The sequence below is a fragment of the Octodon degus genome, unplaced genomic scaffold, assembly GCF_000260255.1.
Source record: "Octodon degus isolate 3935 unplaced genomic scaffold, OctDeg1.0 scaffold00098, whole genome shotgun sequence".
In the NCBI taxonomy this organism is placed as follows: domain Eukaryota; kingdom Metazoa; phylum Chordata; class Mammalia; order Rodentia; family Octodontidae; genus Octodon; species Octodon degus.
Genome location: NW_004524674.1, coordinates 3,964,811 through 3,978,966, shown reverse-complemented (window position 1 = coordinate 3,978,966; position 14,156 = coordinate 3,964,811). Strand labels below are relative to the sequence as shown.

Genomic DNA, 14,156 nt, shown 5'->3' with positions numbered 1-14,156 from the left:
AAGTTTTTAATGTACTTTTTTGCAGGACTAGGGATTGAACTCAAGGCCTCACTCATGCTAGGCAAGCATGGTGTGATTAAAAGCTACAACTGAGGCCCCAGATTTTATAGCTTTGTATGTTTGCAGGGTTTTTTTTTTTCATTTTTTAAAATTGTTTATTCATTTTAATGAGAAACAAAATAAAATAGCAATGAAACAGTTTCAAAACAGGTAAGACAGTTACAGTAATTAATACATTGCATATTGCTGTCTTTGTAGTAGTTATTCAGAGGACAAGATACAGACATGATATCTTGTCTAAACAATATTAGTACAAACCTTCTCAATGAACTAAGAGAAAGCTGTATATCTATCCTAACCATCTTGTATATACATATATATTTTTTCCCTAAAAAATACTTCATTTTGGTCTTTTTTTGATTATTTTTTATTTTATGGGGAAACAAATAGCAATGAGACAGTTTCAAAACTGATTAGGACAGTTTCAATAATTAATACACTGCATAGTGTTGTCTTTGTAGTGGTTATTCATAGTACATGATGTAGACATAATATCCTATCCAAACACTATTAGTACAAATCTTTCTTCTCATTGAATTAAGAGAAAGTAGCTGCATATCTAAACTATTTTGTATATACAGATACAAAATGGTCCTTCATTTATATCCCCTTTTTTTTTTAGTTTTGTCGGTGATGGGTGTTCCCTTGCCATTTACATATTGTAGGTGCATGAATTCAGCAAAATAATACAATATAGATTTTGGTTTTATAAATGCAGACTGCTTCTAATGTCGTATCAATAATTGCTGTACTCTATTTAAAGTAAATGTATGTTTAAAAAAGTAATAAAAGTAAATGGGGGGGCTGGTGAGATGGCTCAGTGGTCTAAAGCACCTACTTAGAACAAGCTTAGCAAAGCACAGGGACCGCGGTTCAATCCCCAGCACCACATGCCAGCCAGCCCCGCCCCTGGTGGGCTGAGCTGGCCACACACACACACACACACACACACACATAAATAAATAAATAAAATTTTAAAAAAAATTTAAAAAAAGTAAATGAGGGACAAGAAAAACAAAATGTAGGATTTTACTGCTACAATGTTGTATATAGTCTGATTTCTAAATTTCTGTGTAAAAAATGTGTAATTGTTTTTTTAACACTATTGCATTTGTATTGTCAATATTTTTTATTCATTTGGTAGGGTATTTGTGTCCTTTCATTTAGTGTTTTGTTTTGAGACAAAATCTCATTGTGTAGCTCAGGCTGGCCTTGAGTTCACAATGATCTGCCTCAAACTCCCAAGTTTTGGGATTACAGGTGTGTACCACCACTCCCGGTAGTACTGCATGTTTTTTTAAAGGACAGATTCAGATGGTAGTTAATAATAAATTTGTCAGTTGCCTAAAATTAATTACATAAATTAATTTATGTATTTACCAAAAATTAATTACATAAAGTATTTAGAAAAGAAATCAGTCCATGCTCTCAGGTTTCCATTATTGGCTCAGGCATTGAAGTCTGGAGTTCCAGGTGTGTGTTGATAACGCTGTAGCTCTGGGAAGGATAAAGAAACTGAGAGATGAATTCTAAGATCAAGGAAAATTTGGGGAGGGGTGGTAGTTTAAGTGGGAAATCAGACTCCCAGACATTAATCCTAAGACCTAGTACACATTAAGTGCTCAATAAAGATTTGTGAATTGAATGAATGTCCCTTACCCTTATCCAAACTTTATCTTCTAACCTGTTCTTACCCTACTTACCCCTACTACTGCCAGGCCAAGGACTGGGCCTAGACCCATGATAGGTTCCCTTTCTCTCCACTTACTAGTCTCTATTGACTCTTCCATCATAGCCTAGATTCCACAGTACAGGAGCCTTAATTTTTGTGTGGTGGGTCAGGTTTCTAGCTACCTGAGAACTACAGGGACCAGTATTCCTTCAAGGAAGGCTATGGGTCTCTGGGTGAGGGATTACTCTAAGTATCTTGGTTATTTTTTTCTCATTGCCCAGACAAAATACTCAACACTCCGAGTTAAAGGAGGAAATGTTTATTTCAGCTCACAGTTTGTAGAGTTTTCAGGCCAGTCAACTGATTCCAAGGCACAGTGGCATGGCAGACAGGCATTCCAGAGGAGAAACAGGCCATGGCAAAGTAGGATTTTTATTTTTTTTATTTTTATTTTTTTTGCTCCAAATGCCTTCAGGGCAGGTTTGGCTGGCTTGAGTTGTGGGGATCAAACCACCGCAACCTGAGCCTGACTGCTTTGTTGAAGCAGCCACTTAAAGAACTGAGCTAAGGGGCAGGCCCCCTCCATGGCAAAGTAGGGCAGGCAGAAGGCAGCCATCAAACAGCAAGCAGTAAGTGATAAGCAGTGAGCACAGCAACCCTCCTTCTGTCTCTTATGTCTTATCCAGGCTACTCATCTTTAGGGCAAGTGGCATACTCAGCGTGAAGCACCCTTAACCCTAGCATTGTGCCATGAGTCAACCCCAGCATCACATCCATGATCCCAGCATCACACACCTTAGATCCAGCCACTTCAGGAAAGTGCCACCTATGACTGCATTTGGCTTTGGAGGTATATCTAGACATAAGCCGTAACAGCTTGAGTGTACTGTTGTGGCTGTTCCCTGTTCCTTCTGCATTTCATATAGGATATGATTCCAATCAAGAAGAAGACAATGCCCAGAAGGGACAGTACTGGCACCAGAGATGATGGTCCACCAGTAGCACTTGCTTTTTCTTTCAGATCTTTCTGGTTCTCCTTAGCCTGATGCCCAGTTTCTAGACTGTAGCCCACAGTGGGAGTGGTGGTTTCACTGAAGTGGCTGAGCCCTTTATCCAAGGACAGTGTCCCTGGCAGACGGGTAGGCTTTGGGGTAGACTTCGAGGCAGATGGCGGGTACTTCTGGGGAGGCGTGCTTCTGTCTGGAGGTTCCCCCTCTGTGGGTCTGGGAATTGGGGTGCCGTGGGGAGACAAATGCTTCTGATGGACCACTTTCTCCCGATAAGCATGTCCACACTCTGGAGAAGGAAAAAGTGAAGAACCAGGACTATCAGGAAGCAGGTTTAAAACAAAACAAAACAGCGAGCTAAGTGGGGTGAAGTGGTATCTTCTCATTTATCACAAAGTTCATAACGGACACCTGTATAACAAAAAACACATTAAGGAAAAAGCCTAGCAAATGTATTTAATCAAAATTTCACAGGAAATGGGAAGCTTCAAAAAGAAAGTTTAGAGAAAACTGTATTTTTGTGATTAGAATTAATGGACAATGGACATCTGTAGAACTAAATATGATGGAACATGCCTGTAGGCCCAGTACTCGGGAGGCTGAGTCAGGAGGATTCTAGGAATTACAGGCTAGCCAGGAATGCATAATGAGACCCTGTCTCAGGAAACAAAACAAAACAAAACAAAACAAAAAACAGGTTTGAAAACAAACAGGTTTGGTGGCATATGCCTGCAAACCCATCATTCAGGAGGCTAAGGCAGGAGGATCACTGTAAGTTTGAGGCCAGCCTGCACTACATAGCAAGACCCTATCTCAAAACAAAACAAAACAAAACAAAAAAAGCAAAGCACGGTCAGTTGTATAGAAGTATGATTAGATTTAAAAAAAAAAAAGGAGTAGAGCTGGCGAGATAGCTCAACAGATTAAAGCACCTGCTTATGCATATGCAGGGACCAGAGTTCAATCCCCGGCTTGCTGTGCTGGGCCCGCCCCCCGGGGGGGGGGGGCTGTTAAACAGCAAGTGAGACTGGACATGGTGGCACAAGCCTGTAATCACAGCGTTGAGGAGGCTAAAACCAGGAGGATCACTACAAGTCCGATTTGTGTAGTGAGACCTTGTAGATCCTTTCTAAAATAAACGTGTAATCTAGTAGTAATAAACATGAGAGGGAATAGAGAGACCTGTCCACTCAGATTCTTCTTGACCTTCAAGAATAGGGCAGACCACTGTTGAATGGGCTTATTATGACTTACTTTTTTTTTTTTTCAGAACCGGGGATTGAATTTAGACCTTTGTACTTGCCAGGCAGGCAGTTATTCTACTGACCCATCTCCCCAGCCCCCATGACTTTCAGATGAAGTAAGTCATAGAAGTCTTTACTGGCTACTGCCACACAGAAAGGTGGGGAAAAGTCAGTGTTCTTCTTGCTTCATGGGATTTCTTAATTGCTACAGTGCCGTATGTTGGGGTATTGTGTTCTGAGCCCCAGAAGAGGAAAGAGTAGTAAGCCAAGAACAACATCAAGGAGACAACCGAAGGCCAGTAAAGGGAGGGCAGCGGCAGAGAAGCCAAGAGACAAGGAATTGAACAGACAGCAGGATTCAGCCACTGGGTGGAGCCAGTGTTCAGAGATAGAGAGTCAGGAGGCTTGGGTTGGAGCCCTGACTGTGCTACAAAATAACATGGGACTTTGACCTTTACCGGGCTTCTTTCAGCTGTCCAGTGAAAACTGTCATAGTACCAAGGGCCAAGATACTGTAGGAAGGAGGATTAAAGGAAATAACATGGAAAAAAAAAAGGAAATAATATGGGTCAGTGTATCATGAAAGGCAGCACGAGCACCATTGACACAGGAGGACATCGAAGAGCACTTTATATTTTAATAACTTGTTCATCAAATTTGTGACTTTACAGGCTGGCCAGATAACTCAGCAGACTAAAGTGCCTGCTTAGGCAGGCGCAGAGACCAGGGTTCGATCCCCAGCATGCCATGCTGGCCCTGGCCCCAGGGTGCACTGAGACTGCAAATGAGACTGGGCATGGTGGCCCATGCCTGTAATCCCAGCACTTGGGAGGCTGAAAACAGGAGGATCACTATGAGTTCAATCTGTATATTGAGACCCTTTTCTAAATACATTTTTAAAAATTGGCTTTACAAATGTTATTAAGATAAGTTGGAAATAATTTTGCAAAGCTGGCTTGTATACATTTTAGATTTTCTTATATATAGATTTTGCTTCAAAAAGAAAAAATATTAAACTCAACACACATTCTGAGATGTTTTGGGATAAAGTATAAGAATATTGGGCCAGGGATATAGCTCAGCAGCATAAGTGCTTGCCTGGCAAGTGTGAATTCAATCCCCAGAATGAAAAAGAAAAAAAAAAAAAAAAAAGAATGCCTACAACTTACATTGAAATACATCAAAATTATAGTGGAGTGATGAAGGCTAGAGATATATAATCAAATATTACAGAATCTAGGTGGTAGAATACAGTTATTCATTGTCCAGCTTTTCTTATGTCTAAATTTTCATAATTACTGGTAAATGAAAATAATTCCTTCGGGTGATTCCAAGATAAACAACCAAGATTATATTTTATATGAAATATGTATTTTAATCCTGGGATGATGATATATGCCTGTAACCCAGCACTCTGGAAGGCTAAAGCAGGAAAATTACAAATTCTAGCCCAGGCTGGACAATTCAGGTACTTAACTGAGACCCTATCTCAAGGTCTAAAAAACTTTTTTTAAGGGGATTGCTGAAGATGTAGTTCAGAGTGAACTGGGTTCAATCCCCAATGACACCAAAAAATTATATATGCAGTATAATATTTGCACAGTGGTACGCATCTATAATCCCTGCATTTGGGAGGCTGAGGCAGGAGAATCACTGTAAGTTTTAAGCCAGCCTGTGCTACAAAGAGACCTTGTCTAAAAAAACAAAAAGAAAGAAAGAAGAAAAAAGGATGGAGGGGCAGGGGAGATGGCTCAGTAGAATAAGCGCTTGCCTGGTAAGCGCTAGGGCCTGAGTTCAATCCCTGGTTCTGCCAAAAAAAAAAAAAAAAGAAAGAAAGAAAGAAAGAAAAGAAAATAGGATGGAATAGAACAGTGCCTGGCATGTAATAATGCTCAATAAAATTGATATGGTGAAAGGGGGATAAAGCTCAAGGCAAAGTATCATATATATATAGTGACTTGAAAATATTAAGAAAATCATGTCACATGTGGCAGAATAAATCGAAATCATGAAAGTAGATAGTAAAAAGGATGCTTGGCAGACAGAGACTTAAGTAAAAGTACTTTAGCTAACTATCAGAAGGTTCTAGGCATATGGGGTATCAAGAGTAAAGACAAATTGTAAAGCAGAAGCAGGAGCAGGGCTGAGGAGAGGAAAAGTTCTCACCTCCGCTATCAAAGCAGCTCATCACTTCAAGGACCCACTGGTCTCGGCTGTCCCCGCACACACTCTGGGAACGAAGCTCAAACCTACAAGAAGAAAAACCAGATGAGGAAAAGAACAAAAGAAAGATGGGGAAAGGATACTTCTATGTACATATACAGGATAGCTTGGATGACTGTACTGCTATCTGCTGGGCTACTAAATGGAGAAATTAATGCTTTTTTTTCTTTTAAATTTCTTATAACTTTTTAAAACCAAATTTGCACGCTTGTTTCTGCTATTCTAAACAGCTAATCTGAGGACAATATACAACAACCATTTTTGAATTCCTATCATTTTATTTAGTGAAATTCTGTATCTTTTTTGTTTGTTTGTTTTACTATGTTGTAGTCTGTTTAAAAATTAGAAAAATTACAAAGAAAATTCGGTTCTCAGCTACACCTTCAGCTTCCCTTCTCCAGGTTTCCTCATTCACAGGGATGAAGTCACACCAAGAAAGTCATGCGTGGAGGAACTGGGAAAGTCCCAGGTAAGTGAAACAGAAAGGAGAATGTGAGAACCCGAAAAGAGAACCCAGAGTGCGCGTCTGGCCCACCTGGAGAGATTCGGGATGCCAGAGGAGCTAGCGCTCCTGGGTGGTGAAAGACACTACCTGATGTACAACGGACAGCGATGGTAGATTTTTCCATATTTTCGGAAATGCTCCATGAATCGTTTCCCCGCATGAAAGTCAGAAGATAATGTTTTACTACAGTGACAACTTCCAGCGACACTGCCCTCGTTGCCATCACCTGAACGGAGCAGAGGTGTTCAGTACAGATCTTCAGCCTTAGGATTCCTCTCCCGCGCTGCCTCGTTACTTAGCCCACTTAGCCTCCAAGGCACGGTCACAGTGCACCCTTTTTTCCTAGACCCCAGGATCCGCCAGGCCGGCACGACCCAGAAATCCCAGTCTCTGTCTCGAACCAGTTTGCGCCCTCTCCCCTCCCAGGCTGCGCGGCGGCCGCCCCGACCCTCGGTGCGCCCCATCCCTCACGGCCCGGCCCCGGCCGCCCCGGCTCACCTGGCAGAGTCACCTGCACCAGCAGCAGGAGCAGGGCGCGGGGCGGAAGTCCCCATCCCCGCCTCATCTCCGGGCACCTCGGAGTCTGGAGGACAGGGAGTGCGACGCGCCGCTGATTTCTCAGAGGCTCCCGCTTCTGTCTCGGCTCGCGAGTTCTGGAGGAGACTCGGCCGGGCCGGGGGCGCGCGGAGACGCCGTCCTCCAGCCCCGCGCTCGCGCCATCCGGAGCCGAACCGAACCGCCGAGCCCGCGCCGCTGTCCCCCGCCCCCGCGGTAGGGAAAGCCCCGCAGGCGGAGCTGCTTCCTCAGCGCTGGCCCCGACTCTGGGCTCCGTCCAAGGGGGTAGCAAGAATGTCCCGCAAAACCGAAAGAAAACTCTGGCTGCGAGGGAGGCGAGTCGGGGCGCCCCCGAGGGAGGTCCGGGCCGGAGCTGCGGTATGGGGGACCCTCTGGACAGCCGTTCCTGCTTCAGGACGTTCTCGCTTCCCGGGGCGCCTCGAAGGCGTTGCTGCCCAGTCACATGGCCAAGGTGGAATAACGAGGCGTGGGCGTCTAGCGGCTTGCGCCAACGGAGCCGCCTGCCCAGCCTCGGGGCGCCACCTGCCCAGCCTCGGGGCCCGACCGCCAGGAGGCGCGGGGCTCTGGGCCTGACGTCACAGCCGCCCCCGAGGTATTTACCTTCGAAAGTGGTGACGGCTGCAGGTACCGGAGTAGTGCAGCGTCCGGAGGGGTTAGGTCTCCTGCGGTTCACCCCAAACAGACCCAAAACCAAGGGTTCCAAAACTCAACCCTCCTCACCAACCCTTTCACGTAGGATTAACCCTACTTCATCAATACCCTTAGGTCTAACCCTACTGTTAAGGGATTTGGGTACTCAAATTTTGAGTCCAAATATATCATTTCACTCCTGAATACTTATCTTCAACCCTAATTGCTTACTCTGCACCCCAGACCTCCATTCTTACCCCACACTCCCATTTTCTTCTCTGAAAATCCTTTCCTTTGCTTCCAATGCACTTCTATAGCACACCCTAAGCTACCTGACCCACGCCCTCCCTACTTAGTGACCCAGCCCTGAAGTTTCTCAGCACTACCCTATCTCTCACCATATATCCCTTCCTCTGCTCAGTCTGGGTCAGACCCTGTGCCCCTGAAGACATGGAGTTTGTGTCTGGATACCGGGATGAGTTCCTTGATTTTGCTGCTCTCCTCTTTGGCTGGTTTCACAAGTTTGTGGCAGAGCGGGGGCCAGTGGGGGTCAGCCTTGAGGGTCGATGGCGACAGCTGGAAGCTCAGATCAAAAGGCTGCCCCAGGACCCTGCCCTGTGGGTGCTCCATGTCCTGCCCAACCATAGTGTGGGCATCAGCTTGGGCCAAGGGGCAGAGCCAGGACCTGGATCTGGGCTGGGGGCTTCCAGGCTTCTGGGAGATGAGCCTCCACTCCGCCTTCGAGACCTGAACCCCTATGTGAGCTTTGTCAGCCTAGAGGATGGGGAGGAAGGAGAGCAGGAGGGAGATGAAGAAGAGAATGGAGAGAAGACAAGGAGGACAGAGAAGGTTGATGGGGAGAATGGGGAGCCAGCCTCTACCATCAGGGAATCACCCCAGGAAGCAAAACCTCCAGTGGAGCTAGGGGAGACTGGGCAGGAAGCACGTGGTGAGGATGGCTGCCCAGAGGACAAAGTGGAGAACCAAATGGCACATGAGAAAAGGCAGGGATGGAGGAGTGGTAAGAACCCATGGCGGGCCCTGCCCTACCCCTGCCCTACCCGTGCCCTCCTACCCTTGCCCTACCCCTGCCCTACCCCCTGCCCCACAATCCACCCCCTGAAGCTTTTCCTTGCTGCTCAGACCCCAGCTAGGAGTCATGGATTGGTAGCTTTCAGTCTAGCCTGGCCCAGAAAGGTGTTTCATTGACTGTTTTGGGGGTTGGGGATATTTTGGAGGTTATTTGTTTTCCTGGACAAGATCTCACTATGTAGCCAGGCTGGCCTCAAATTCATGGTGATCCTACTGCCTCAGCCTCCTGAGTACTGGGATTACAGGTGTGCATCTACAATATCTGGCTCAGTGTTTGCTTTTTAATTGAGTTGATGCCTAAACATTAAAAGAAAACTAAGCAGAGTGTCAGGTGCCTATGATACCAACACTCTGAGAATCACATTTTGGGGCCCAGCTTGGACAATTTAGTAACTTACTAACATTTTGTCCCTCAGTAAATAAATAGCCAGATATGGTGGTACATGACAGTAATCCCAGCACTCAGGAGTCTGAAGGAAGAGAATCAATGAGCATTCAAGGCCAGCCCGGGCTACATAGTGAGTTTAGTTTAAGGTCAGCCTGCACTACAAAGCAAGACTCTTGTCTCAAAAAAAAAACAAAAAAAAAAACAAAGGAGGAGAGGTGGTACATAAATAAAGGCTGAGAATGTAGCTCAGTGTGAAAGTCCTGGGTTCAATCTTCAGTAACACAGAAGAAAAGAAGGTAAGTTGGAGAAGGAAAACAAATCCAGAAGTCTGGGTTTTTACACCTTCTCAAGAAAAATCTAAAATTCGAAAATCTCATCTACCATTCTGCATGCAGCAAATTTTGGTACTATATAGCAGCACCAGGGGTGCCCCTCCCCCCAGTCCCTTTACTCCCTGAGTTTTTTTGCCTAGCTCTTGTAGGGTGCTCCAACCATCTTTATCCCCTGCTCTCTCCCACCTCAGAGGCTGGCCCCCTGCACCTTTCCTGCCTCCTGCTGGTGACAGATGAGTATGGTACCATCTTGGGCATTGATCTACTAATGGATAGAGCCCAGGGAAGCACAGACCTGGCCTCAGGAACTGAGAACCTGGCTCCTCGGGCCTATACTCTCCTCTGCCACAGCATGGCCTGCCCCATGGGCTCTGGGGACCCCCGAAAGCCCCGACAGCTTACTGTGGGAGATGCCCAGCTGCATCGGTACAAAAACCTTGCTATTGGAGGGTGGGCATGCCTGGGGCCTGAATTCCCAAGCATCTCAGACTAATGTCATCTCCACTCCCATTCAGAGAGCTGGAGAGCCTGGTTTCAAGACTGAGAGTGAAATTAACAAAGACCCCAATGCGCACATGGGGTCCTCGGCCAGGCTTTACCTTTGCCTCTCTTCGAGCTCGAACCTGTCATGTGTGTCACAAGCACAGCTTTGAGGTGAAGCTGATACCTTGGTAAGCAGTCCACATAGACAGAATCAAAGGGAGATCCCAACAGTCAGGCAAACAGAGCAAAAGCAAGGCAGGCCGGAGGGAGACACAGCACACAGACAGAGGAAGGCGGGCAAAGGAGGTAACATGAAGATGGAAGAAACAACACACAAGCTATTACAAGCAGTTACGGGGTATAAAACAAACAGGCTAAGTGACAAATGGCAGCTGCAAGGCAGATGGACGGCCAACAGGGCCTACAGAGGTTAACACTGTGTGCCCCACAGCCCCCAGTGTGGTGCTGTCTTGTACTGTGGAGAGGCTTGTCTCCGGACGGACTGGCGGCGGTGCCCAGATGATGTGAGCCACCGATTTTGGTGTCCAAAGCTTGCAGCTTTCATGGAGCGGGCAGGGGAACTGGCAACTCTGCCTTTTACCTATACAGCAGGTACCGTAAGGATGCAGGTTGGGGGGAGGGGACACTGGGACCAGGTCTTAAAGACATGGGCCTGGGTTTCTGGGAACAATGTCCTGGGACTGAAGACTAAATGTTTTTGGTGGGAGTCTAGATGGTTGGAAATAGGACTTGGTCCTAGCTGTTTGGATCTAGGGGCCAGACCTCTGAGGCCACAGACAGAGTCTCTAAGGTAGATGACTGGGTGCCTGGGTTTCTAAGAGCACTCAGGTTACTTGGGCTAGGCATTCAGGTGTTTGCTTTCTTGCTGCACAACTAACTGGCTGTGTGCCTTAAACGCATCCATCATTTTACTGCTTGGATCGTCAGCTATTAAAAAAGGGGGGTCTAAGTAGGGGGAGAACCAAGCAAATGTAAATTTGTTACAAAGGTCACATGGGCCTGCAGACACTCAAACATGGTAGTTCCCTCTGACAAGACCCAGACTCAGTCATAGGGCCTTGGTGGGGGCAGCTAAGGGGAAGTAAATCTTGAGGCCTAGCCACGTAGTCCTTAGCCCTCCCCCTCCTCCTTCTCCAGAAGTGACCAGTGAAACCTTTAACAAGGAAGCCTTCCTGGCTTCTCGAGGCCTCACTCGTGGCTACTGGACCCAGATCAGCATGCTGATTCCAGGGCCTGGTAACCCCAGGACCCTCCAGAGCAGCTTGCCATCCCTCAGCCTTCTCAGTGGTATGTAAGCCTCTTTTTAGACATGACCCTTTTGGCCTGGAGGGAAGGACTGGGGGAAAAGCTGTCCATGTATCAGATAAGCCCTCCATATACGAGCCAAATCCCTACCAACACCTCAAGCCTTTCCTCAGTCCTCAAAGAAATCACTTCTACTTTCCCATCCGGAGTTTTAGTCATAAACAAGCCCCCATACCTCCTCCTGCATCTCCCAACCCTCTCGGGAAACATAGCTCCTTTAAGAGAGAGAAGTGGGTTTTTTTCCTTAACTCCAAGTTCCTCTTCTCTTTCAATCCTTCAGGAGATCCCTACCAACTTCTCCAAGGGGATGGGCCTGCCCTGATGCCTCCAGTGCCCTCGGATCCACCTAGGGGCCCCTTTGGTGAGCTGGAGGGATCCTGATGAAGCAATGTCAGGACAGTGACTAGGGCTAGAAGCCTCAGTGGCTGAGAAAAGGAAAGGTCATTAGACCAGACAGAATGGGATCCAGGCCTGGGACCTGGGTTTCCCAGTAACCCACTCTCACCAGGCTCATGGAAGGATTACTACACATGGCGAGGCCTCAGTCTCGACTCCCCCATGGCTGTGCTTCTCACCTACCCGCTGACTGTGTACTATGTCATCACACACCTGGTGCCCCAGTCCTGTAAGTAACACAACGTATAATGGGGGGGCTGAAGGGAGGGTACACCATTATCCCTTATCCCCCATTATCCCTTAGGGGGAGGGGGAGCAAAAGACATCATAATTTTAAAGACCTGGCTTCCTGCCAGTCCCTGAGCTCAACATCCAGAACAAGCAGTCACTGAAGATTCATGTGGTAGAGGCGGGGAAGGAGTTTGACCTTGTCATGGTGTTTTGGGTAAGTCTCTCCAGGCCTAGAGATGGGCCCGGGGGGGGGGGGTAGACATAGGGTGGGACCCAGACCTGCTCTTCTCCCTGTCCTTTAGGAGCTCTTGGTCCTGCTCCCCCATGTGGCCCTAGAGCTGCAGTTTGTGGGTGATGACCTGCCCCTCGAGAATGACCAGCAGCATTTTACTCTGCAGCGGGTGAGAGTGGAGGGAGCCCTACTCTTCTGCCCTCATTCCTCTGCTGACCTCATGGTGGAACCTTGCCCTTCCTGTCCCCATTCCTTTGTCTTGCCTGCTGCATCCTCTAATACTCTAACTTCTGGTGGCTTTCACACTGCATTCTTGTCCCTACAGGATGGCCCTGAGGTATCTGTCCGTTCCAGTTCTGGGGTAGCAGCTCGGCTCAGCTCTGGGACTAAGGAGAAGGGGGGCCGCAGAGACCTTCAGATCAAGGTGTCAGCTAGGCCCTACCACTTGCTCCAGGGACCCAAGCCTGATCTAGTCATTGGTAAGAGTTTGGGGCTCAAGGGTCAGAATATGGGAAAGGTAGGAGAGACGGAGACCCTGGGACCCAGCATCTCCCTGTTCTTCCTAAACAGGATTTAATTCTGGCTTTGGCCTCAAGGACACGTGGCTGAGCTCTCTGCCTCGTTTACAGGTGGGCAATCTCACTTCCTGCCTATTCTAGTTCTTTCACCTCAGAGACTGGACTCTCCTCTTCCCATCAGTTGCCTCATAGATTTGGGGTTCACCCACGGGTCCTCTTGCCTTAGGCCTCATACCTTGCCTACACCCCAGCCCATCGTGGGGCCTCAGTTTTTAACCCTGTGTGCTTTGGGGGAGTTAAGGACATATTTGGGGGCAGGATGCCCTCAAGGAGTGCCTGAGGTTGCGCCTCCACCCCAGTCTCTCCGAGTGCCAGCCTTCTTCACAGAGAGCAGTGAATATGGCTGTGTGATGGATGACCAGACCATGGCAGTGGCCACAGGAGGAGGTACCAGTCCTCCACAGCCCAACCCCTTTCGCTCCCCGTTTCGCCTCAGAGCGGCTGACAACTGTATGCCCTGGTAAGAGCACCGATCTTGTTTCCATTTGACCTATGACTTCTCTTACTTCTTGTGTCCTAAGAGGTCTTTGCTGTTCCCAGGCCCTCCTCAACGCAGCCCTACAATCCTCCTGATCTATTCCCACTATTCACCAGCCTGGCTGGTGTGGACAACCCCAAGACACCCCTCTTTAGATCCAATTCCGAAATCTCCCCAACTCCTTGCCCTATCCTTAAAAAGGCTCTTCAGCCCTCCAGACTGCATAGCCCAAAATCCAACCCCCTCCTCCTGCACGCTGGAACAGAAGCCCCGCCCCTTGGCGCTCGGCCCCACCCTTAACCGCGCCCACACACCTGCGGCAGGTACTGCAACGGGTTCATCTTCCACCTGATCTACAAACCTACGCAAGGCAATGGGGCCCGCCCGGCGCCCTGCCCGGAGCCCCCAGCTCCAACCCCCGCCGCTCCACCGGCCCCCACCCGAAGGCGCCGAGGAGAAAAGAAAACTGGGCGGGGGGCCAGGCGGCGGAAATGAATGCAGGGATCTCCTCACCCGTCCCCTCCCATCCCACCCCGCCAGGGTGAGGAAAACACCCTAGGTGGAGAGGACGACTAGTTGGTGGAACCTGAAAAGATAAATAAAGTAATTTGTTTGAAATCACTGAGTCATCGACCTGATTACACGCTCCTAAGGGGATCACTACAGTGTACTGGAAAAAGAAAGAAGGATTTAGGGATGACTT

The 14,156-nt window shown here is 47.8% G+C and overlaps 2 protein-coding genes across 2 annotated transcripts; one reads left to right on the top strand and one right to left on the bottom strand.

The window, feature by feature from the left end:
* Window positions 1-2,277: 2,277 nt before the first annotated feature.
* On the bottom strand, window positions 2,278-7,958 carry Cxcl16 (C-X-C motif chemokine ligand 16). Its single transcript, XM_023723482.1, has 4 exons — window positions 7,210-7,958; window positions 6,799-6,937; window positions 6,150-6,232; window positions 2,278-3,028 (listed from the first exon to the last, which is right to left on the bottom strand). Exons 1-4 carry the CDS (start codon window positions 7,274-7,276, stop codon window positions 2,589-2,591), a joined length of 729 nt encoding a protein of 242 aa, XP_023579250.1. The 5' UTR covers window positions 7,277-7,958; the 3' UTR covers window positions 2,278-2,588.
* Window positions 7,883-13,948, top strand: Zmynd15 (zinc finger MYND-type containing 15). Its single transcript, XM_004638352.1, has 14 exons — window positions 7,883-7,911; window positions 8,339-8,938; window positions 9,921-10,155; window positions 10,245-10,400; window positions 10,664-10,824; window positions 11,371-11,520; window positions 11,819-11,899; window positions 12,047-12,163; window positions 12,291-12,379; window positions 12,468-12,566; window positions 12,723-12,876; window positions 12,968-13,026; window positions 13,275-13,435; window positions 13,777-13,948. The coding sequence occupies exons 2-14, from the start codon at window positions 8,368-8,370 to the stop codon at window positions 13,946-13,948; spliced, it is 2,205 nt and encodes a 734-aa protein (XP_004638409.1). The 5' UTR covers window positions 7,883-7,911; window positions 8,339-8,367.
* Window positions 13,949-14,156: the final 208 nt, after the last annotated feature.

Excerpts from the sequence above, each read along its gene's own strand:
- Cxcl16 (XM_023723482.1), bottom strand. The coding sequence starts at position 7,276 with ATGAGGCGGGGATGGGGACTTCCGCCCCGCGCCCTGCTCCTGCTGCTG. Across the intron at positions 6,938-7,209 it reads GGTGCAGGTGACTCTGCCAG|GTGATGGCAACGAGGGCAGT; the intron begins GTGAGCCGGGGC and ends TGCTCCGTTCAG. Across the intron at positions 6,233-6,798 it reads CGCTGTCCGTTGTACATCAG|GTTTGAGCTTCGTTCCCAGA; the intron begins GTAGTGTCTTTC and ends TTCTTCTTGTAG.
- Zmynd15 (XM_004638352.1), top strand. The coding sequence starts at position 8,368 with ATGGAGTTTGTGTCTGGATACCGGGATGAGTTCCTTGATTTTGCTGCT. Across the intron at positions 11,521-11,818 it reads ATCCCTCAGCCTTCTCAGTG|GAGATCCCTACCAACTTCTC; the intron begins GTATGTAAGCCT and ends TCAATCCTTCAG. Across the intron at positions 12,567-12,722 it reads AGCATTTTACTCTGCAGCGG|GATGGCCCTGAGGTATCTGT; the intron begins GTGAGAGTGGAG and ends TTGTCCCTACAG.